This window comes from Rhipicephalus microplus, chromosome 3 (genome assembly GCF_043290135.1).
Source record: "Rhipicephalus microplus isolate Deutch F79 chromosome 3, USDA_Rmic, whole genome shotgun sequence".
Classification (NCBI taxonomy): Eukaryota; Metazoa; Arthropoda; class Arachnida; order Ixodida; family Ixodidae; genus Rhipicephalus; species Rhipicephalus microplus.
The window spans coordinates 202,124,042-202,145,895 of record NC_134702.1 but is presented as its reverse complement, the minus strand read 5'-3'; the positions used below and the strand labels follow the sequence as shown (position 1 = coordinate 202,145,895).

Below are 21,854 nucleotides of genomic sequence, written 5' to 3'. Positions count from 1 at the left end.
GTCCATCTTGATGTTGAAACACAGCTTTACGAATGTGCTCAGAGCGGCGTATTTGGTGTCGATTATGGAGCATGAAAGGTCAAGTTTTCGTGGGCTATTCACTGTCACATATCGTAAGTTGTCTGTACCACGCAGTACGCAGCAGTTGGTCTTGTTGGTTTGTGGAATGTTTTTGTGCTTGTTTTGCATCACTGTACTGCTTTTGATTCTGATATCCCCAGCATTGTCACCATGTCTTAGTAACATGCTGTCTTTGTACTGCCTGCATGTAATGTGGTTTATGACTGCTAATTGCAGGGAGAGATTTCTAAAGATTCGAATTCCTTTAAAATGTTAATGTACTACTTCTATTTGTATAGCGCATGCTCGCAACACAGTGCATCACTGCATCCAGCCCACATGCTTTAGTTCTCATCTGTGCTTCTTTCACTATGGTGTGTATAATGTAGACAACTGGTGGTGCTAACCTTTTAGCATTCTTTTGGGAACGGGTGGAATATATCACCGAGGTGTGCCATGACGTCACGTTTACAGCTAGTCAGGAAGCACACGGTTTTGCTTGCCAGAGCACACATAGACCTTTGCCCTGTTTTGCGCATATGCTCACCACTGTCTAAACTTTGGCTTCAGCTCAAAGCGGGTGTTGTGTGGTGCATTCTTTTATGTATATTGTAGGTTTAGGCTGTGAAAGATGGGAATACAATGGGTGCACACCTAATATGGAGCTAGCTTTATAACTTGCAGTGAGGCCTTCTGCATCGACAGAACTGTCAGCAAACACTTGAAAAAGCCTTCAAAATGTTTTTTTTTTTATATCGCATTGCCAGTTTTGATGAGTAAGGTGTGTGTTTTGCTATTAACGTTGTGGTGCAGGGTGAAGACATTCAGTGTGGGGGCCACATGAAAGCTCTGCCTTGAGATTTTGGCAATGTGCTTATTTAATGCATAAAAGTGCTCGTAACTGTGGCATAAAAAGAGTAGACAAATGGTGTACAGTTTGCCCTACAAACCTTTCAAGGCGTATTCTGGACACTTTTTTAATCGGTGCAGGAACAAAAGAGCTGAGCTAGAGGAGCCGCATAAAAAACACTTGAAACTGGCAGTTACAAAGCACCTTACACACCACATATTGATGATGCTGCTGTAAGGTCACTATTCACAAGCTTGCTTAATTGATTAGATTACTGCTTATTCTATGTTATTCTACTCTTCCTTGGAATGTTTCTATCATCATGCTGTTGTGTTTTGCCTTTTATCTGCACTGTGGCCTTTGGTTCTCTTTAAGATCATACCTCAATAATTGAAACACCTAGTATATGCTGTGTACAAGACAGTGCAGTGTAGCTCTTCTGTTTTGTTCTTGAAAGTTTTTTCTCGGTGCCGTCCCAATAGAGTAACCGTATGCAATCTCGTCCATATCTGTGCCAAAGCTGTGGTCCCCATATGCGCCCACGAGCCGAGATGTGTTTAGTCCAGTAAGAGTAGATTAAAGTTTGTACTACCGCCCCCAATGCTTCGGTAAGTCATACAGGCCGGTGACGTCTTTCTTGCACTGTCTGACGATGGATGTATTCGCCACAATGTTGACGCACGCAGAAGGGAAAGCAGGTCGATAACAATGCGAGCACAGTCAGTGACATGCCTGCATCTTCACTTTTCTGTGTGCCCTCCTTGCCTGAACCAAATATGTCTTCTAGAAACACCAGCTAAGAAGCAAATGATGAATCTAGCCAAAGAATTCAACTATTAGAAGTTGTCCTCCGTCAGGCACTTCCGATAGTCAATGAAGTCAATCCACATTAAAGTTTATTTTATTATAATCGTAGGGAGGAAGAAAATAGTGTGAGACTGTATTGCAGAGTGAAGCCTGAGTGTACGTGAAAACTGTTGCATCGCAGTGCACTTAAATTGGTGTCCTCTCACTTGAGCGCACTCGAAAGTGCCTGTGTTACAAAGGTAGAGCAGGGCTAAGACGCACCTTGTGAGACATGGCCGATCAGTATTACTCTTTGTAATTGGAGCATTAGAGAAGACTAGAGTGGACGTGCACTTCATTGTTCTTGGAATGTACACGATCGCAAGCAAATTTTAGTTGTAAAGCAGTGAGTGCTATGCGTAAAACACATCTTGAACCTTTGCACTCAGCGCAAGAGTGTGTTGTCATGCCCTTTGGCTTCATTGCAAGCATACGTGTGCTTCACTAAGGCAATGACAACCACCATCTTCTTTACCTTTCTTTGTAAGCTTTGGGTCATCGAAAAGTGTTGCACTCCAAGCCAACACGTCTGTAGTTTTAATTTTTCATGGCCTTTAAGAACTGTCGAATTTATTGATTGATAGAAACCATCAAGCGATGATATGTGTTCAGTGTTTGCTGTTGTCGTGTGTGTACATGGCAAGAGAGAGTGTCTTTCTTAAGTCTAGGTGTGCTAATAATGTGTGCTTCATTTTAAACTGTTGTTGTATAGACAGTGTCGTGTGTTACGCATACATGCCTGTGTCTGCAGTCGCTCTTGAATCTTCTTGCTTTGGAGGCCTGCATTTGATACATCTCTATACCGCCTTGATGAAAGACATTTGATTTGTTAAAGGTCACCAGGCATCTTGACATGAAATAAAGTCTTACCTGCGTTAAGTGGTCTTCATTCTTTATTGCATGTTTTCTAGTGTGTGCATGTTAGATGTACAAGAAGTATTTGTATGTGTGCCCACGTACACACGTATATATAGACACGTGTAAACTAAAAAACTGAGTTAACAGCACAAAAGCCACTTCCTTAGTTATAGCAAGGCAATGTTATGCAATTTTAATGATGTGCCGAGGATTCATTATCACTTTAAAGAAAACAATATAGCAATGTGAATGGCGGCATGGGACATGTTTTCCACATAGAATCCTGCATGTTCCTTCAATGTTGCACATAAGAAGGCACAGGTATTAAGTTATTGTTCGCAGTTTTTTCAGTTGGGCTGTGGCGATTAGTAGTGGCTGTTTTACATGTCAAGTTTTATAAAAACGGTCCATTGTTGGATGCCTTCATTGATTAGTGTTGAGGTGAAGCAGAAGTGCTGCTTATTAGCATTTTAGTGTTTTCAAACGGGAGAGAGCAAATGACCGTATGGCTTTTGACATCCATCCAGCCTCTTCCACTTCCAAGATCCACTCCCAAGGTAGCGTGCTATTGAGAAGAGGAAGCTTTATCGTGCGCTCTACTGTAAGTTTGTGCAGCGATTTTCATCACTTAAAAACTCTATTCAATCTAAAAGTATTCTTGTGCCCGTCCACCAATCAGTACTACCTTTTGTTATTTATTAAGAATTACAATGTGGACATTCAATCATACAGGAAAATCAATGATACAATATTCTGATTCATAATTGGCTATCATTGCACTCTGTGCTGTGCTGGGCATTGTTCAATGGTTCGTCTGCCCATTGCTGCAGCTGAGTTATCGGGGAACTGGTTTCCCCACGACGCCACGTTTGCGCTCTACATATGCATAAAAGGGTGTAAAAGGATTTTTGGTGCTCTTGAAGTGCCCCCAAATATGGCTAAGCCAATAATTTTTTTTCTTCCTCCTAGCCCTTCCCGTTTCGCCCGTGTACCACGGTACCATATGCCGCCCTCTCTCTCAGCCAAACACGCGAATGACGTCACTTCGACAATCGAATTATTGCCGTCATAGGCGTACAGTTCGCGTGCGTCATGTAGATCCTTTCAGCGCGAACAAATAAACGTTGCCCACTTGCTCCAACATTTATATTGGCCATACGGGGCCTCCCGCTGTACGTTGTCTCGGATGGCACCACTGGGATCGCTCCGGCTGTCTGAACAAAGATAAAATAAAAGAATTGAGCTCGAACGAAGGAGCAGTGGTGTCGTCTGCTGTAAGCGCAGGAAGCCGGTCTACGAGGTCGTAACGGTGCCTTTCTTTTGAGCGCTAGTTTGTGGTTACGCGAGTACATGAGCTGTTGAACCGTCATTAATACATCCACGACGCAGTGTAAGCGATGAGGTGAAAACGTAGGATGACGAACACCGCATGGAGAACGTGTTTCGTTTCGCTCGAATTTACCCCGCTGAAGCGCGCACGCGGCCACCGTAGCGCCGCGGCGCTCTTGTAGTCGCCATTTTCTGGCATGTGACAACAGTCACGTGACCGAACCTTCGTCTGGTCGTGTGGCGAAGGCGAGAGGAGGGAGGGCAAATCGAGCTCCATCAAAAAGCTCGCCGCGGCCTTTAGTGGGGGGTTTGTGCTGTGTTGTGTGTCGAAGTTGTGGTGGCCGCCGCACACGAGAAATGCTGTGATGTAAGCAACGAGACTGGAGGATCGTTTTGACCCGTGGGCCGCTGCTAGCCTTGCTACAGTTCACCATCGCGCGCGCGTGTGTTTTGTGTTGTTGCTGGGCCCGCTGGTATCCTCGCTTTTTATCGCAGCGCGCTCGCTATGCGACTCTTGTGACCGTGCGGAGGATATCGTCGTCGCCAGAGACGCTGGCCCAAGCAGCGGAGGAGCTTAAAAGTTCACGCTCTGGCGACGTTCTAGCAGTGTAGGCCCGCCGGGCAAGGCGGCGGCGGTCGAAACAGTACCGGTCCTGTGCGATCCGCAAACCGTTTCACGAAGGTGAAAGACCTTGGGAAAAGGAGCTCGTCGTTTTGTTGTCGGGCAGGCACGGATTCGCCAGCGCTCTGCCGTTGAAACACACCAAGGATAGACAGCGGCTGCAGGAAGAAAGCGGCGCCCACCGCTGCTTGAAAAGAAACTCGACCGCTCCTGCAATCGACCTTTTTTTCTCGGTTCTGAACCCGTCTACGCTGCCGTGCGAGCCGATCGGCCGCAACAAGCGTCCACAACAAGTTTCGTGTGTGCGATCGGTGTTGTGTGTGAAGGTGCCGCAACCCTCTTTTTTTTGGATTCCCACTGACACGACGAGAAAGGAAAGCTGGCCTCGCGCTGGTGGTGATGTCGGCGGGCGCATCCGGGGGACAGCAGCATCGGCGGAGACGCGAGTTTTGGCGGCGGACGCCGTCTAGGGCCCTGTGATTGTGCTTCTATCGAAGGGGGTCCTCCGTGCCCCCCCGACAAAGCAGCCGAGCTGGCGTCGTTCAGTGCCCGCGAGAAGGCGGCCGTCATGTCCGAGTACCAATGGTGAGATTTTTTTGCTGTTGTTGTTTCAACCCCCGCTCCCCCTTTTCCCCGCACTCTTTAAACGAACCAGCAGCGCGCTGCTTGGAACCCGACCGACGGCGCTTGCCGAACCTCGGGGGTCAATGCAGCCGTTGGTATACCGAATGCGTCGAGATCGGACACAAATGGTTCTCGCGTTTGAGCTACGATTGTAGTGTCCACAAAGCTCGAATTGCGAGCCTGTCGCGGTGGCGATCACGCGCTATTTGAACACTCCTGAGAACAAAGGCTCGCGTACTACGTACGAACTACTACTACTCGCGATGTTGCGTGCAGCCGCTGAACACGGACAGTCCTCCGTGCAGTTTCATCAGCGGTCTCTTGATTTCTATTTCTTCCCCTTCTCCTCACTAGGCCTAATGCCGAGCCGAAACTGGCCCTCCGGCCGTGTGAACGGCGTCGCCCAAAATGTGGGTCAGAGGCCGTCAGACAGGTGTGAGTGGCCGCACTGCAGCCAGCGGCTTCGTGGAAGCCACCGTATCCTGTGATGAAACGGGCGCATCGTAGTGCGTTGTGTCCGTTCCTGTTTTTTTTTTTTTTAATCGACGCCCGGAGTGTCGCGTTTTGTTTTGCTTGCGGAAATAGCATCGTCAAACATCTGCCCCGCGGTGGGAAGCTGCGAGGGACAGGAACTGCCATGATGAGGGCGAGAGGAGTGGTAGACTCTTTTTAGAGGAAGTCGTCGCCGCTTCTCAGGGGTTGTTTTCACGTGAGACCGTCCCCTGCGGTTTTCCAGATCGGATGTCTTATCTCGGCGGCATATTGACTCCGGGGTGGTGTTCAATATGCCGCTGAATATGGGGTCCATACAGATTAAGGCGGCAGGGCGGTCTTAGGAACAGCACTCTTGGGGTAACCAGTGCGTGGCCTTTCTGCGTGCTTTTTGCCAAGAACTGCCACCATGGCCCGGAAGCTGGCGGTTAATGTAAATGTAAACATTAAGATGGTGATAGCGAAAGGGAAAGGTCACATTTTTACTATAAATTGAATGTCGTAATTCTAGTGACGCGAAAAATAGCAAAATGAATTGAAGCGACTGGAGGATGGTTCCTTTTCTTGTTTCTCAGAAGCTTGCGGCGTTGATCGTTTCACTATATGCGTCGGGAGATTGCAACATGTCTCGGTTTTATGCGCACAGCAACATTGTGTTGCTGCACTCGACCAAAAAAAAAAGGTAGCCTGTGATTTGTATCAAACCACGAAGCGACTGTTTTATCCCGTCTCGTTGATGCGTATTTCCCAACGTGGAAACCATCGTGAGGGCGCAACAAAACACACACAGAAAGAGACAGCGCTCTGAGTGGGACGCCTATTTAAAAATAGTTGCATCGGAGCAGGCGGTGCCTAAAACGGTGCCCATCGTGTAAGTGGAAAAAAAAAAATAAAGAGAGGTGGCGTTTTATGATTGAATCACCGTCGGTTGTGACATCGTGTTGCTGTTGCGCTGCCCGCTCTCGCTATGCTTTCGTAAAATAGTCCGAAGGAGAATGCAGTCGGTTTCCTTTGTAGTCTTTCGAGGGGTCGGACGAATAACTTAAATCGGAAAACGGCACTAACGAAACGGAAGTTTAGAAACGTACACGGGACGCCGAAGTGTTTTTTGCTGCTCGTTCTTCTGTTTCGTTTTTAAAGTGCTGTTTCTCGATTCAAAATGTTCAACCAACTGGCCAGCAAGCTGACCTTATTTGTCGAATGTCTACGTTATAACTGCCACCCACTATTTGTCAACACCGAGCAGACGGTTACCTAGCGTCGTCTGCTAATTTTTGTCTCGCGTCTGGTCGTGACGTTCAGTGAACGGGCTACCTTTCTCAGTGAGAAGTGCGTGCCGCTAACGGGTGTGCCGTCAAAGAATAGCTCGACCATTTATCGCACATAACCATCGAGAAGTTGCCGAGGCCCCCCCTCCCCTGCCTTTTGTCGAGCTGGCTCGGTCAAGCCGGAAAGCGCGACGGCATCGAGCGGTCCTTTTTCTTTGTTGTCGGTAACGAGCGCGGGTCAAGAACCCAAAGTAGCGGGACCGGTCGAACGCTGCGGCGTAGCCTTTGCTCGTTCGAAAGAAATAAGCAAACAAGAGCGGCATCGTGCCCACATTCATTGGTCATGCCGCCCGACCAGGCCCTTCGGGGAATCTGGGTTGCGGACAGATTTCCGCGGAAGGAACCCTCTCTTGCTATTTGCTTGTTCAATTCTTTTACTATTTTTGCTCAAGTTCGAGTCGCAGAACCGTCGTGCCGCGACCTTTTATTTATTTTAGTATTTCTTTCACGACTGTTGCGAGGTGGCGTAGTGTAACACTACTTGTCATAGCGAGAAATTGGATACGTTTCGCTTTACGCAAGCGCTTAATCAAGATTCCAGGAAAAGGAAATCCGAAGTGTGATTTTTATTTTTTGCGCTTGAATAAATTCAATTCAGTAGGAGGCCCTAACCGGTAGAGGTTCAAAGTATAGTTGCAGGTAGATGGTCAGAGCTTGAATATTCCAGTCCTGGAGGTCATCCTTAACGCAAGCGGCTGCCAAGTGCGAGAGGTAAAAAGTAAAGAAATAAAAACCCTGCCAGCACCATAAGAATATAACAGGCATTCGCTGGCCGCGAATTTCCAAAGGCAAGCAAATAGACCCCCCCCCCCCCCCCCCCCCGCAGCAGCACTGCGCCAGGCGGCCTCACGAGGCTCTCAGAAGCTTTGTGCTCATTGGTTCGTGTGTAATTTCGGCAACAAACATGGCTGCGCCCATGATCGCGCTGCAGGGTTCGTGTGTCGGACGTGGGCACTGCTGATGCAGACGCCGTGGCGAAGGAGAGAACAAAGAAGTGTGGCAGCTTGGGCTAGTTGGTATGGCATGACGATAGTTATAGCGCCTTCGTGTCCTTCTTGTCTCTGTGTCGTTGTTTTGTTCTCGCGCGAGAACAAAGTTGACGCTCGCACGCGTACTGGCAAACCGCCTACGATGAATAGGAAGACGGCGCTATCAAGTAGTTGGTGCTACCAAGGTGCTACACAAACGCTGTGCGCGCTTTCCAATGGAGGCGGAAATGTTGTAGGCCCGTGTGCTCAGATTTGGGTGCACGTTAAAGAACCCCGGGTGGTCTAAATTTCCGGAGTCCTCCACTACGGCGTCTCTCATAATCATATAGTGGTTTTGGGACGTTAAACCCCACATATCAATCAAATCAAAATCAAATGCTGTGCGCACGCCTGTGTCGACGCTGTCGAAAGACTTGCTCCGTTGCAACGATCGCCGAAAGCATCGAAGTCGGCATGCAGCGAAAAATGGAAAATGACTGTGTACTGAGTTCATGTGCGGACTATATAACAATAATCGTAAGTCGGCAAGCCTTTGGTGCTGCTCAAAGAGCCGGTGTCGGAGCACGTGAGTGCCTATACGTCGCGCACGTCACTCGATCGGCCACACAGTATAGGCTCAGCTTGCACTCACTCTGGCATATCTTAGGCTACCCATGTGCCCATCTGCCGAAGTGTCTTTTAAATGGGCTCTAAATGCAACTATTAAGCCGACGTTGATTGTTGAAATAACGGTCCAGAAATCTCGTAGTGTTACTTTTGTGCCAAGGAAGGGCAAATAAAATGACTGTTTAGTGGTCCGCATCGGGTCAGCGCACTTCAATTTACCTGCCAGAAGCGTAACGTGTCACGTCACTGTTACCCTGCACAACGTTGTCCGGCTTTACTGTGTCGCCGCCGACTCTAGTAGCAGCACAACGAATGTAACGGGAGCAACAGCAGCAACCACGGGCATTGAACAATTTTCTGCCACGGCCTCCGAGATGGCAGACGTGCTTGGTTCAAGTAGGCCCCGCTAGATGGCACGACCTGTCCAGTTTAACCAGGCGAAAATTGATACTACCGCCCCCGGGGCCAAAGCTAAGTAAAGAATCTCATGTAGTGTGGCGTCGCCTGCAGACCTTGTCTTACCCCAATCCGTACATACTGTCCAACATCGATCCCGACACATACGCACCGCAGTGCAGGTTCTGTGTCACTAAAACAGCCACCCTGTACCACATTGTATGGGAATGCCCACACAATCTCCTCTACAACCCAGAGGACAGCACAACATTGTAGGGTGGGAGGCAGCTCTGTCCAGCTCGGATTGGAAGACCCAAGAGGCCCTGAGACGAGCGAGGACAGCGGCCCGTGCCATTGGGATCCCGGACTAAGGAACCAACTCACCGACATTCCCTCCTCGGTCGCAAATAAATGTTTTATTCTCTCTCAGGCGGAAATTGAACATTTGAACCACTCGCGCCATTCTCCATAGTAACGTCCGGTGGTTCTTTTTTTCATGAATCAAACAGAAACGAACAAGCAGTATTTTATTACGTCTCTTGACGCACGGGAAATTCTTTATTAGGCACAGCTAGTTAGTTTACTAATGGGTAATTGTAGGCGGTACCTCTGACGTAATCGGGTTCATTTTACGAATGCCCTATGTTAGCGCATGTGTTCTCGTTCATTTACCCGAATGTTTCGGTAAGTAGGGCGCTGCTGTTGATAATATTGTCGTTTTATACGTTGTCATACATTGAGCTCTCACTCTGAAGTAGAATGTTATTTGACTTTACTGTCAATTTAAGGAGAGACAATTATGGGCGGCACTTTTCTCTTTACTATAATCATTTACACGCCGGAAGAGCAAGGTCTAGCCGTATAGCGGGCCTTCTGGATGCCCTGTACTTGACCTAACAGAACTATTGTGAAGACATCGTGAAGAACAGGGACACGTTACCATATAGGTCGGCAAAAAAAAGGGGGGGGGGGGAAGCTGTCATTCAGTCACCCAAGAAATATATCGCGCTCAGGCGTCACTCACAGGTGGGTCTGAGTGAGCGGACTCATAGGTCAGTTTGAGGACCTGTGACAGACTGTAGAGGGTTTTAGAACAACGCAAACCTTTGCGTTACGCGTGCGTCGTACGCTAACCTCTTGCGGGTTCCCGTTGAGCGACGAACGCTACGCCCGCAACGCCTGCTAGCTTTCGTACAATATTCTAAAGCTGTAGTGAGTCCTCGTGGAGCTGCGTTAGCCATCTCAGGTGAATTCTTCCAAGACGGATCGCCAATGCGCGCAGGAAACAATATTTTGATATCTTGGATGTCAATCTCGCCTATTAGCTGGGCAGTGTGTGTGTGTGTGTGTGTGTGTGTGTGTGTGTGTGTGTGTGTGTGTGTGTGTGTGTGTGTGTGTGTGTGTGTGTGTGTGTGTGTGTGTGTGTGTAAAAACGTCTGTACCCGTTATAGCAGTAGTCATTTGTGGTAGTGTAGATTTCAACTGCGCCGTATCAACAGGCATCCAGCGTATCTTGGCTGGCGCGGTACCTCTGCACTGTTATTTCAGTTGGTTTCTTCATTGGAAGTGTTGTCAAGTTTTGTCTTCATGGATTTGGGCAATAACGCAGTCTCACTACTTGCAAAAAACGAAGCCGCAAAGACGCGCACATGTGGAGTGATGAACGACTACCTTGTCCAGCGAAGGTCACTTGCCCTCCGTCGGAGTTGACCTGTCAGGCCATCTGTCACGAGTCGTCATCCTTACTACTAGTGTGGGCCGCCATTCCTCAACCTCTCTTTCAACAATCCCCCCCCCCCCCCTTCTTTGTTTTATGTGCGAGAAGAACCATAGAGTGTAGTTACACATTTAGAGCATGCGTGCGCGAGAATCGAAGGCTTAAGTAGTGCAGCCAATGGTTTAGTGGCTGAAATATCTCATTAGAATATTAATTATAAACACAGTGAACTAGCAAGATTGGACTCTCTTCTGGCTGTATTCAGATCGTGTTTGCGGCGGGTGTACGGTGCTTTGAAAATGCGAAATAGAAAAAAATGTTTGTAATATTCTCCGAAAAAAATTCATGGGAATGGTAGTTTGGGTGCTCATTATCTATTGCGGTCAGGTATATTAAGGGTCAAGCTCCTTAAGGCGTTACCCGATCGTCCTCTCTCGGGTATGTGCCACAGGGGAGTTTAGTTCTTAGAATGTCCGCTAAATGGCGGTACGTGTATATAATCAATATATGATGAAAATATGATAGTACTGGGAGTGTTCACTATAGATGGACGGGCGGATGCACGAACGGACGCTTCGCCCCACTCATCATCATTCAGTCCGTGGATATGCTGTGATATTTTTAACGCGATAGCGTTAGAGAGCGCGTTTCGCAAAAAAAAAAAAAAATCCGGCCTCGGTGGCGGCGTTGTTGGTTGTAAGCGAAAAATCATCGTGTGTGTGACCGAAAAATCGAGAGAGATGCAAATAAAATAAGAAAAAAATTCTGGGTCACAGTGGGTATTGAACCCGGGTCGTTTGCGTAGCAAGCCGGTATTCTACCACGCCGTGTCACCCGTATATGCTTGTGAATACAGTGAAAATAACTTCCTCTGCTCGGAAGTGCAGTGAAGGTAACTTTCGGGCTTTACAAACACACGCGTCCTGTATGCTACAGACTTCACTCCGCAACATGTAATATCGCAGTAATAACAATGCGTGCTACAAACGTACACTGCCGTCAGGCATGTGACTACTACAATGGTTTCCTGGTTTAGAGCTGGTCACTCACTACAAAAGGCACATACGTACTCCCTTAGGGTCACGATCGTAAAGTTGGAACGATTTCAAGTTTGAAATTGAAGTGATTGAAGGATACGTACTAGGGTCTCCCGATTTTGGCCTCTCTTTCTGAGTCTTCTTTCTCAATAAAGCCTTCGTACCTATACCGTACTGTTGTTATCTATGCCTGAAATGACTCATGTTTAATCATTATGTTCTGTACTTTTCTTTCTTTTGTTATTATTTTAACGACTAATATAACATCTTTTGCTTGTTTGAATGGCTGCACTTCATAACTGCCACATACCTTGAGTCAGGGGCGTAGCCAGAAAATGGCACCCCGCCCCCCAAAAAAAAAAATTGGGATATGTTTTCTGCCGATATTCCTGATTAATTGCGATGCGGTGAGTTGTTTCCACACTTGCGCAGCAGTAAACACATGCGTCACTCACCCTGCGCGCGAACTCGAGTAAATTTTCTCATCTCAGAAGTCGTTTATTGCTGCTGTAATTAGCATTTCGCCTCCGTCGAAAATGAGACCACCGCGGCGGACGAAACAGTCGCGTGGTGCGGGAAAGACGCCATTTCTGCAGTATTCGTGAAACGGAGCACGCCCTCGGCGTCCCCGGGTGCATAAGGGCGAGTGATAAGATGAACGGCGCTCGGCAAACACTCTTTCAGAAACAACGCGCGGTGACATACGCACACTTGGCGACCTCACTGCTACCCTGACAACGAGGAACGCGTTGTCGCCATATTTACTCGCAAAGATACGGGTCGACCCGGTTCGCCTCCCGCTGGGCTCCAGGTAGCGGGTTCGCTTGCCTCCCGCAGTGAGAAAAGCAGTGGGCAGTCAAGTACATCATAATTGCGAGGGTTATAATAAATACTAAATGTGTGCAAACATATTTGACGAGAGGTCGATCTGGCTAGGTGAAAATTGTACAAATGAAACACTCTCCTGCTGCTTTTGTCTGAAATTTCTAATGTAAAAGTATATATAAATGACTGGATAGTTTGTTTTATTCTTATAGAAACGATATCGTGTGATTTCTTTGAACGCCGTTGTGGGGAGAACTGAGGCGCAAAAAACATTTCGTGAAAGAAGAAGAGAAGAAAGAACAGCGCTCTTCTCCTCTACCTGCTTTACGTAATGTTTTTTTGCGCCTTAGTCATCTGCACCAAGTAAGTGCCAACTCGGCCAGAGACAAACTCCTTTTCGATTACTGTTTCGCGTGCACATGAATGGCACTTCACCTGAATTCTGAAGAATTTTCGTTGATCCGTAGTCTGCAAAATACGAAAAATACCCTTTAAATCCGCGATGCCACCTGCAGTTATGTTGGCACGAAATTTGAAATTTACTCTCTGACCTTGGTTTTGTGTAGTGTGAACGGGATGGTGAATTTGTCATTAGAGTTCTCAGGGTATAGTTTATTCTGTGAGAATATACCTCCTGTGCGATAGCTGAATGTCGATTCGGTGAGAATTAACGTTCATCTAAATATGTCGCACTTATGTTTTAGGTACTTTAAACATATTCGAATTAGGTTATTATTATTATTATTATTATTATTATTATTATTATTTTTTGCATTGGACTTTATTGTAGCACTTTTATCCTTGTAATTTTATTAGTGAAATGTTTTCGCTATTTACTCAATATAAATTTTGATTACCCGTGCAAGTAGTCGCATTTTTGAGGAATCAGGCCCAACGAATACTGCTAATGGCCCCGGGTGTTTTGGAAACCCTGTTTGTTTATATTGATAAAAGGAAAAAAAACTGTATACGTATTGACAGTCGCACTCACCTATGTTGGGCTTCGAGACAACGTTAACAAACAAGCAAATAAAAGGAAACCGACGTTACCGCGCGGCGCGCGAAGCTGGGAAGTTCGCGTGTTAGCCCTAGACGGCGATGCTAGCTCGTCAACCGAAAGTGTGCGTGTGTGTTTTCTTTTTTTTTTTCAACTCTGGACTGATTGTAACGGCCGTGCAGTTTAAATTCTGGTGATAAAGGATTCCGCATTCTCGTCTCACGGCCTGAATCTGTTAGTATTGTGGTGAGAAGCTAAAAAAAAAAAGATGAACAAATTCATCTAGGGAGAAATGAACAGCGTCTATCGCTGCGCAGGGCGGACAGATTTTGGTTTGCCATCGGTAAAGTACTGGAATTTGCGAGAACTTTGTCGGTTCGCGCAAAAAAAAAAAAAGAAACTGGACGCAACTAAATTTATCGTCCGGTTGCTTCGAATCGGGGACATTGGCGCATGCGGTGGTGTACGGCGAAGGTTGCCGTATGCCGGAAGTGTGGAACGCTGCCAACTATGTCCAACGCAGTCCTGAAAGATATCGCGCTGTTTATACTTCACAGCAGAGCTGCCGTGCATCTCATTCTGCCGGTACGCGCTGGCTTAAACTACCGTCGCCGTGAGTGGCCTCTATACCGTTCTCGTGCCTGTAACGAAATAACTCGGCCGGCGCGCCCTCTTTTCGTCCTCTTCATCGTCTGCTAAGCTCCCCCATAGCCTCCGAGATTGCGCGCCATGTCGGAGGTCATGGCTCCGCGAACGCGATCACACTGCGCCGATTAATCCGACGTGGTATGCTATAAATCGGATGGGCGAGAGCGTGAGTGCAGAGAGAGAGGGAGTAAGAAAGAGATAAATGTGATGAAAGGAAAGAGAAAGAGGTGACAAGACAGAGGTACATATGCGTATAGAAAGACATCGAAAAAACAGAGCACAAGAGAAAGAAAAACAAAAAAAGTGGAGACAGAAAAGTACAACGAAAGAGGAAGACAGAAATATAGTGAGAGGATAAAAGAAGGGAGGAAAGTGAAAAATATAGAAAAACCGAGAAAGAGACAGAAAGAAATAGAGAGTAACAAACAACAGTGAAAAACAGAGCGAAAAAAAAGAAAGGTACATCTGAAGCTAAAATTTATTCTCTTGAATTCACGCCCGTTTACTAACTTTACTTCGAGGTTAGAACCCGTGTGGTGCCCCCGTTCTTCCTTCTTCGTCATCGCGAGATTGAATCCCGGCTTTGGAGGCTGCATTTTCGATGGAGGCGAAAATGCTGTAGGCCCGTGTGCTAAGATTTGTGTGACCGTTAAAGAACCGCAGGTGGTCGAAATTTTCGGAGTTCTCCACGTCGGAAACTCGCGTTTCCTTGGCCTTATTTGCATTTTCTAGCAAACGTAGGCATTTTGGTGATCACGCTCACCAGTAGGAGGGTTGCAAGTTACGTCATCCGCTCGGGGTGCTAGCGGCGTCCACCGCCATCTTGGCGGTTTGTCGTAACGCTCATGTTCTCTGGTGCGAAATTCTGTCGAAGCGTACAATGGCGGCGAGAGGCCGTGTGTGTGACTGTGTGCATGACACTGCATTGTGCACGGGCCGAATGCGGCTGAGTGCCTACGCAAAGACCACTAGATGGACGCCCTGCCGAATTCCCACGCTGGCGCCATCTAGGTGAGGCCCGCCGCAGTGCGATCCTCCTAAAGCGTGTTCGTCGATCACTGCTGAGCTGTTCGAGTTTGCAATAAGGCATATATCAAGGAATTGACAAGTAACGTTAAGGATCCTATGCCAAACGTGTTTTTAACCCAATGCAGACTATACCATGGCGACAGTGATAAAAACTAAAGTATGGGCTTGCGTGGGTAATTGTGCCTACTTTTGGTGTATAAAAATAATTAGTTATTTTTCAGAACCGTTCGTATATATTTATGGGACTCCACAACGGTATTTAATCCTCGAACACAGTACTTATTCCTAAAATTATGAAAAAATACGGGTTTAATTATTAAGGTATCATTTATTTAGATTTACTAAAGCTTATTTAGATTTTTTAATAACTTCCCCCATACGTTTCTTGGCAATATTGTTTGTTAGATCTCATTCATAATGTGGCAAAACACGAAAAAACGAACCCTTAAGTATACGCTTCTTTCCCATATATATATATATATATATATATATATATATATATATATATATATATATATATATATATATATATATATTGCCCCGCCGCGGTGGTCTAGTGGCTAAGGTACTCGGCTGCTGACCCGCAGGTCGCGGGTTCGATTCCCGGCTGCGGCGGCTGCATTTCCGATGGAGGCGGAAATGTTGTAGGCCCGTGTACTCAGATTTGGGTGCACGTTAAAGAAACCCCAGGTGGTCAAAATTTCCGGAGCCCTCCACTACGGCGTCTCTCGTAATCAAATGATATATATATATATATATATATATATATATATATATATATATATATATATCCCGACTACAGGTGTGGTGTACGAATTCGGGCAGCCCTGCGACATTACGGTCGACACGTTCATTTGGAGCTTTCAGTTGCTACGCGGAATGAAATGACGAGCGGGTTATGTACTGCGTGCCCCTTCTGGCGAAGCTGCCTGCGGTCGTGCTGCGGCGCCTTAGCAACCGCTTCCATTCGCCTTCCGCTCTTTCGCTAATTGCCGTCGGGTCTTCTGTCCACGTAGCCCTTCCGAAAGAAGACGCCATTAGCGACGCCTTTGGACACCGCAGAGTTCCTGGGAATGCCTGCAGCCGGCCAGCAGACGGCAACGATTATTCGAGTCGTTTTGTGACTGCCGAGGAAGTCGAGGAACTGCGTCAATGACGTGCCATGCTTTTTTTTTGTTGTAGTTTGCTGAATAGTATGTATGTATAGTGGAGCTTGCAGGTTGCAGCGTGCTTTAAATCGCTTCGTCCATGTAGCATGCGCGCAATGAACGCCCTCGAAAAGAAAAAAAAAGAAAAAAAAGGGAAATGACCCCGGTGTGTGCAGTGCTATTTCCTGCTCTACGGAATTCGGAGCCGCTGGATATATAGAGACATACCGCAACGATCCCACGATCAACCCCATTTTCTTCCTGCCCCCCCCCCCCCCCCCTGTCCTCTTCTTTATCGTGTCTCTCTGCGTATAGCATTCCGGGGCATTAGGCACCTCGAAGACGTTGGGAATGGGAACATTTTCGTCGACAATGTCGCTGGTGCGAAAGAGTTGGCGTCATCATCACCGTGGTACAACGCTGTATTCGCAACTTCCAGGTACCGTGGCGCCGCTGAGCGGTGGCGTCCGGAAGCTCTGTTGAGATGATTGAAGTTTTGAACCTGCTTCAAGCAGCAGACGCTGCTGCTTAGTTTCACGCGTTTGTGGTCGTTTTTCAACGTTGTGAACGGTCGCGATATCACCGTAACCCTTTGAGTTTCTCAAGTTGAAGGGAAAGCAGAAAAAAAAAACGAAAAGCTGACTGATTTCACTGCGATCCTCGATGCTCACAACGGGAGGAAAATTAAGTGTCCCGTTCGAATTCGCGCGCCAAAAAGCCATCAGGGATTGAGAGAGTTAAATTTAGCAAGCAAATAACTAAGGCCCGTAAATATGTGCAGCACCCATTTTCTGCACGAGTACAGCAACTTTGAGGTTTGCAGTTCTCGCGCTTAGTTCGTCTGCTCGATACGATACAATCTTGCGCATATTTATCATCTCAATTTGCTACTCGGCATTTATTTACCTATATAATATAATATGTTAGCGCTACCCTACTTTCCAAAAACATAAATCTAAATGCCGCCGAAGCGTGAAGAATTGTTGTCTTCGCCAAAAGTGTACTTTCTGGTATCGTCTCTTTCAGAGCGACCATCTCAACGACCGCCATGTTGATGTATAGTAGCGCCCCCAATAGGTCGTGAAAGTTGTGAACAGCTTGAGGTGTTATAGTGGAATGCAGGAGAGAAGGAAAGAAGCACTTACGAGAGCTCGTGATGTCATGCGGGCAATCTTGGGTGACTCTTCGAGGAGGCAAGCCCCTTGCGGCTTCTGCGATTATTTCAATTTTTTATTTGTTTGTTCTTTTGGTTCACGGTAGCTGTTTGTGACGCCATGCTTACTATTTACCCTCGCCCTCACTCAAGCGTACCTATAGGCACATGTAGTAAATACCCATCCCGTGAGCATCTTGTGTTTTCTATTTGATCCCGGCTGGCGGTGGTTGCAAATCAGTGTAGGTGAAATGCTAGATGACCCGTGTATGTGCGATGTAAGTGTACGTCAAAATAAAAAAAAAACTGTGGGAGAAATTTTCGGAGCCCCCCACTATATGGAGTTCCTTTACTTCAAATCGTGGTTTTTGGGACGTGTGCCTCCACACGTGAGTATTATTATTAGATGCGAAGCATCTATGATCGAGCGCAATCCGGTGGGCGTCGTGACCACTCTACGGCGCATGCGCGTCTCCTCCTCCTCTCATACGCTTCCCCCTCTCTCGCTTGGCAACGTCGACGCAGGCAGCGTCTGGTGGCGAGTTTCTTGATTAAAAAAAAAAAAAACAGACTGTTCAAGTTGCGCAGCCGTTCACTGGGCTCCCCGTATATAGTCACTGGATCTTGACCTCCAAGGTAATGCGAATGGAATATTTCTTTCGTGCGTTGTTGAACAATAAATTCGCAGCGTGCGCGTTAACTAAAAGCGGACCGCAGGTCTGTATGTGAAATTGAGAGTTCCCCGCTTTTCATTGGCCATTCGCAGTGATTGGCATGTTCCAGTACGAAACACCGGTTCATCACTGCGTGCTTTGCGCCTCCCCAGGTTTTTCTCCTGAGCAACGCCGCGACGAGCGTCAGCGCCCGCTGCTTCGCGTCTACACAAGGTTTCTTAAGCGGGATATTGTGTAATTTTATTTCTTGCATATCTCGTGAGTAAGCTTCATAGAAGTGTGTTGCGCCAATTGCGTCAGTCTCGAAAGTGTGATGCGCACAAACCTCCACCAGTGAGCGCGGGTCGCGAGCCTATTAAGATTGCTCAATAAAACTTGTTGTTGATCTAGTTGGTTATTCGTTATAGTGAGCGATACGTTGCGCAACCTCGACTCTCGCAAACACTCGCACATCCTCCCGAGTAACACACACGACCCGCAGCGCTGAGTGTCGTGTGTGTTGTTCGGGTGGATGTGCGAGTGTTTGCGAGAGCCAAGGTTGCGCTACATATCTCACATTATGACTGTCAGCATTTGCTAGCCTACCGACATTGGATCGCAAGACTATAACAACACGTGTTGGCGGGCTTGAAATAAATCTCCTCTGTGGAGAAAATGGTAAAGAACATGAACGGGAGTACTTTATTCGCAGAGGCATCAACCTGCTAAGTTTTTGCCACCACTTGCATGGGCAGGACCTCGATCACCTGTCTTCTTGATTGATATGTGGAATCTAACGTCCCGAAACCAACATATTATTATTAGAGACGCCGTAGTGGGGGGCTCCGTAATTTGCGTTCTGGTCATATGCGAAATCCGTTATTCGAAGTTTTGTGTTCGCTGTTTGAGGCAATTGTGAACTGTAGCAAGGTATTTTAGAAAGTAAATCCCAGTTTATTATTATTATTATTATTATTATTATTATTATTATTATTATTATTGTACTGCGTGTTCGTAAAATGTTATCTTAGTTTCATGCTACGTGCCCGTGCTTTTGTTTAGTTAATCGCCGTTGTTAACCTAAGTGATTTAAGGTAAGGAAAACGACGCGAGCGTGACTCCAGACCACTACCAAAATTCCAGTTGCCCGAATTGAATGCCGCGCCTTGTAAATCGCCCCGGGGTGTTACGCTCGGAAAGACCAGATTTGTTGTTCTTTTTTATTATTTACAGCGATTGACTCTGAGCGTCTTCGACTGTCTGCTCCACCCTCCACTCTCCCATGACGGTCACTTGTGCATTAAGCCAATGGGCTTCCTGTAGGGAATGTCTCGGGCAAATCCGATACTATCAATGACCATTAATGAAATACGCGCCCATTGCGTGACGATGGCGGGCATACCTCGACCATGGCCTCAAAGATCACCGTCAGTGCATCAGGTGTGCGCTGGCGGAGACTGTGCATTCGGTGCCGCAATATGCGTGGAAAACGGTGCTGTAATGAAAAAAAAAGAAACGAAAAAAAAAAGGGAATGTGATGAAGCGTCTTGCGGCGGCAATCGCTCTAGAAATAAGTCGGTGAAAACGCGGTAGTGTCTGAACCCTGAAGCAGATAAGTATGTCGTGTGTACTGATTTATCTCTCTCTCTTTCTCGTCTAATCCGTGTTCTTATCAGTCATTCACTCGTTCTGTCTGCTTCTTTTTTTTTTTGGTCGAGACTGCAGCTGTCGTCGTCCCGAGTGCGTGTACGAATCCCGTTAGAATTTCATCGTCTAACCGAGAAACGTTTTTCCTTCTATGCGCATGAAAAAACAAACAAACAAACAGCCTGAAAAAACAAACAAACAAACAAAAACGTTTATGCGTTCGAGCGGCACACCCGCGCTGCGTTGCTTCTATTTTCCGCGTGTTTGCGTCGTCTGAACTCGATGTTAAATGTGCCCCGAATTTAACCTCCGTCTCACTACGAGATAAGCGCTTGCACAGACACGAACGCACACACACAGAGACACACAAAGTATGGGGAAAGCTTAATAAAACATTGCCAAATAACACAGTATGAACAAAAATACATTAAAAAAATCAAAAGAAGAAGGAAAAGACGAGAAAAAAAAAGAGGCCATCACAGTCGAACGGCTCTTTCCTACGCGGTGCGTTTCTCTCTCTCCCTCTCTCTACTGCGATCTCTCGAGCTCCCGCGAATTTCGGAGCACGGTAACCTCGATCGTCGCCGTGTGACGCAAAGCTAAGCAAACTCGTACAAAAGAAGAGAAGGAAAACAAAAAGCAGAATAGTCGTGCGTGTCGGTGCGAGCACGTGTCTCTGTTCGCCGTCACACCCAACAAACCTATCCGTTCTGCCCGCGCATCGCCCATTGACCGAGTCACGAATGTACTATGCGTATACGTGCGTGTTCGTGAGAGAGGAAACGGTTTCCGTGTTATTGGGATGACGATGACAGTATTTGACGACATCGCTATGAGGACGCGTTCAGACAACACCACCTAGTTCTAGGTGGTGTTGGTTCAGAGCCTTCGCCAGGGTTTCCAGACTTCTTCTTAAACCCGGTGTCGTCTGAAGCTGTCATTTCTAACATGCATATGTTCCTAGAGAAAGTCACGCTGGGTTTGGGTAAAACTATCCGCAGTGAATTAGACGCACGTACGAAGTGATTTTATTTATTTCAATAGACTGCAGACCTTCTCGGTCCAAGCAGGAGTGGTAATACATAAATTGTTACGATTCTGTCGAAAGTGACGAAGACATTAAATTAAAAAAAAAACAGTAACGATTGGAAGCTTGAACGCCCAGCTATATGGCGACGTGACCAGCTGTATAGGTGAGATTGTCATTCGTTCAGACGTAACTTCGGAGTGAAATTCTCAAGTCTAGACGTTCCCTTGTTGAAATTTCTGGTTTAAACGTCACTCGCACCGGCCAAATCGGCCAGCACTTAGAAGTCTTTTTTCTTACTTAGCTTTGAATCACGTAACACAAACTTATGGCGTTTCGAGGGACGCAATGCGATTGAAAGGCGCGCCGTTCTTGGTAGAACTGCGGACTAATTTTGACCGCCCAAGGTTCCTAAGTTTGCGCCTGAATGGAAGTGTGCGAGCGTTGTTTGCATTTCGTCCCCATCGATATGCGGGTGCCGTGGCCGGGGCCCGAGCCGCTGAGCTCGGGAACGTGGCACTCTATAGCTGATGACGTTGCATGGTGACGTCATCCAACGACATAGTCATTTGTTCAGACGTGGGCTGATCCCGGAGGCCACTGCAAAAGCCAGATGAGACGCAGGAAGCTTGCAATGCTTCATAGCTGAACGTATACGGCAAAACCACGCTAGGCGGAGAAAGCTTTCAGAAGAGGACAGAGTCGCGCAAAGTTTGGCACAGCGAAACGCTGACCGGTCGAGTACGCACTTTCTCGGGATGCCCCGTGACTCTGCAGACGCGATCGGGAGCAGCGAGGCCATGTGCTTGTAGAGCGGAGGTGGTGCGCAAGGTCTCCGGTGGTGGGCGCGGCTTGGTGAGGTGGTGCGGTATGTGGTTGCTAAACGATGTGACGCTCGCTTCCTCTTTCTTTTTAAAGACGATAGTCTTTCTTGGGGACCTTCGACGGAAAAATTTTGGTCTGTCTGTCTGTC

General features: G+C 47.1%; 1 protein-coding gene across 1 annotated transcript in view; it reads left to right on the top strand.

Annotated features, from left to right (window-relative positions):
* The first annotated feature begins 4,292 nt into the window (after positions 1 to 4,292).
* LOC142804098 (signal peptide peptidase-like 3) overlaps positions 4,293 to 21,854 on the top strand; it is a 98,394-nt gene continuing 80,832 nt past the window's right edge. The window contains exon 1 of the mRNA XM_075890671.1: positions 4,293 to 5,150. Within this exon, the coding sequence (XP_075746786.1) occupies positions 5,134 to 5,150 (17 nt within the window). The 5' untranslated portion in view covers positions 4,293 to 5,133. The remainder of the gene's footprint in view (positions 5,151 to 21,854) is intronic.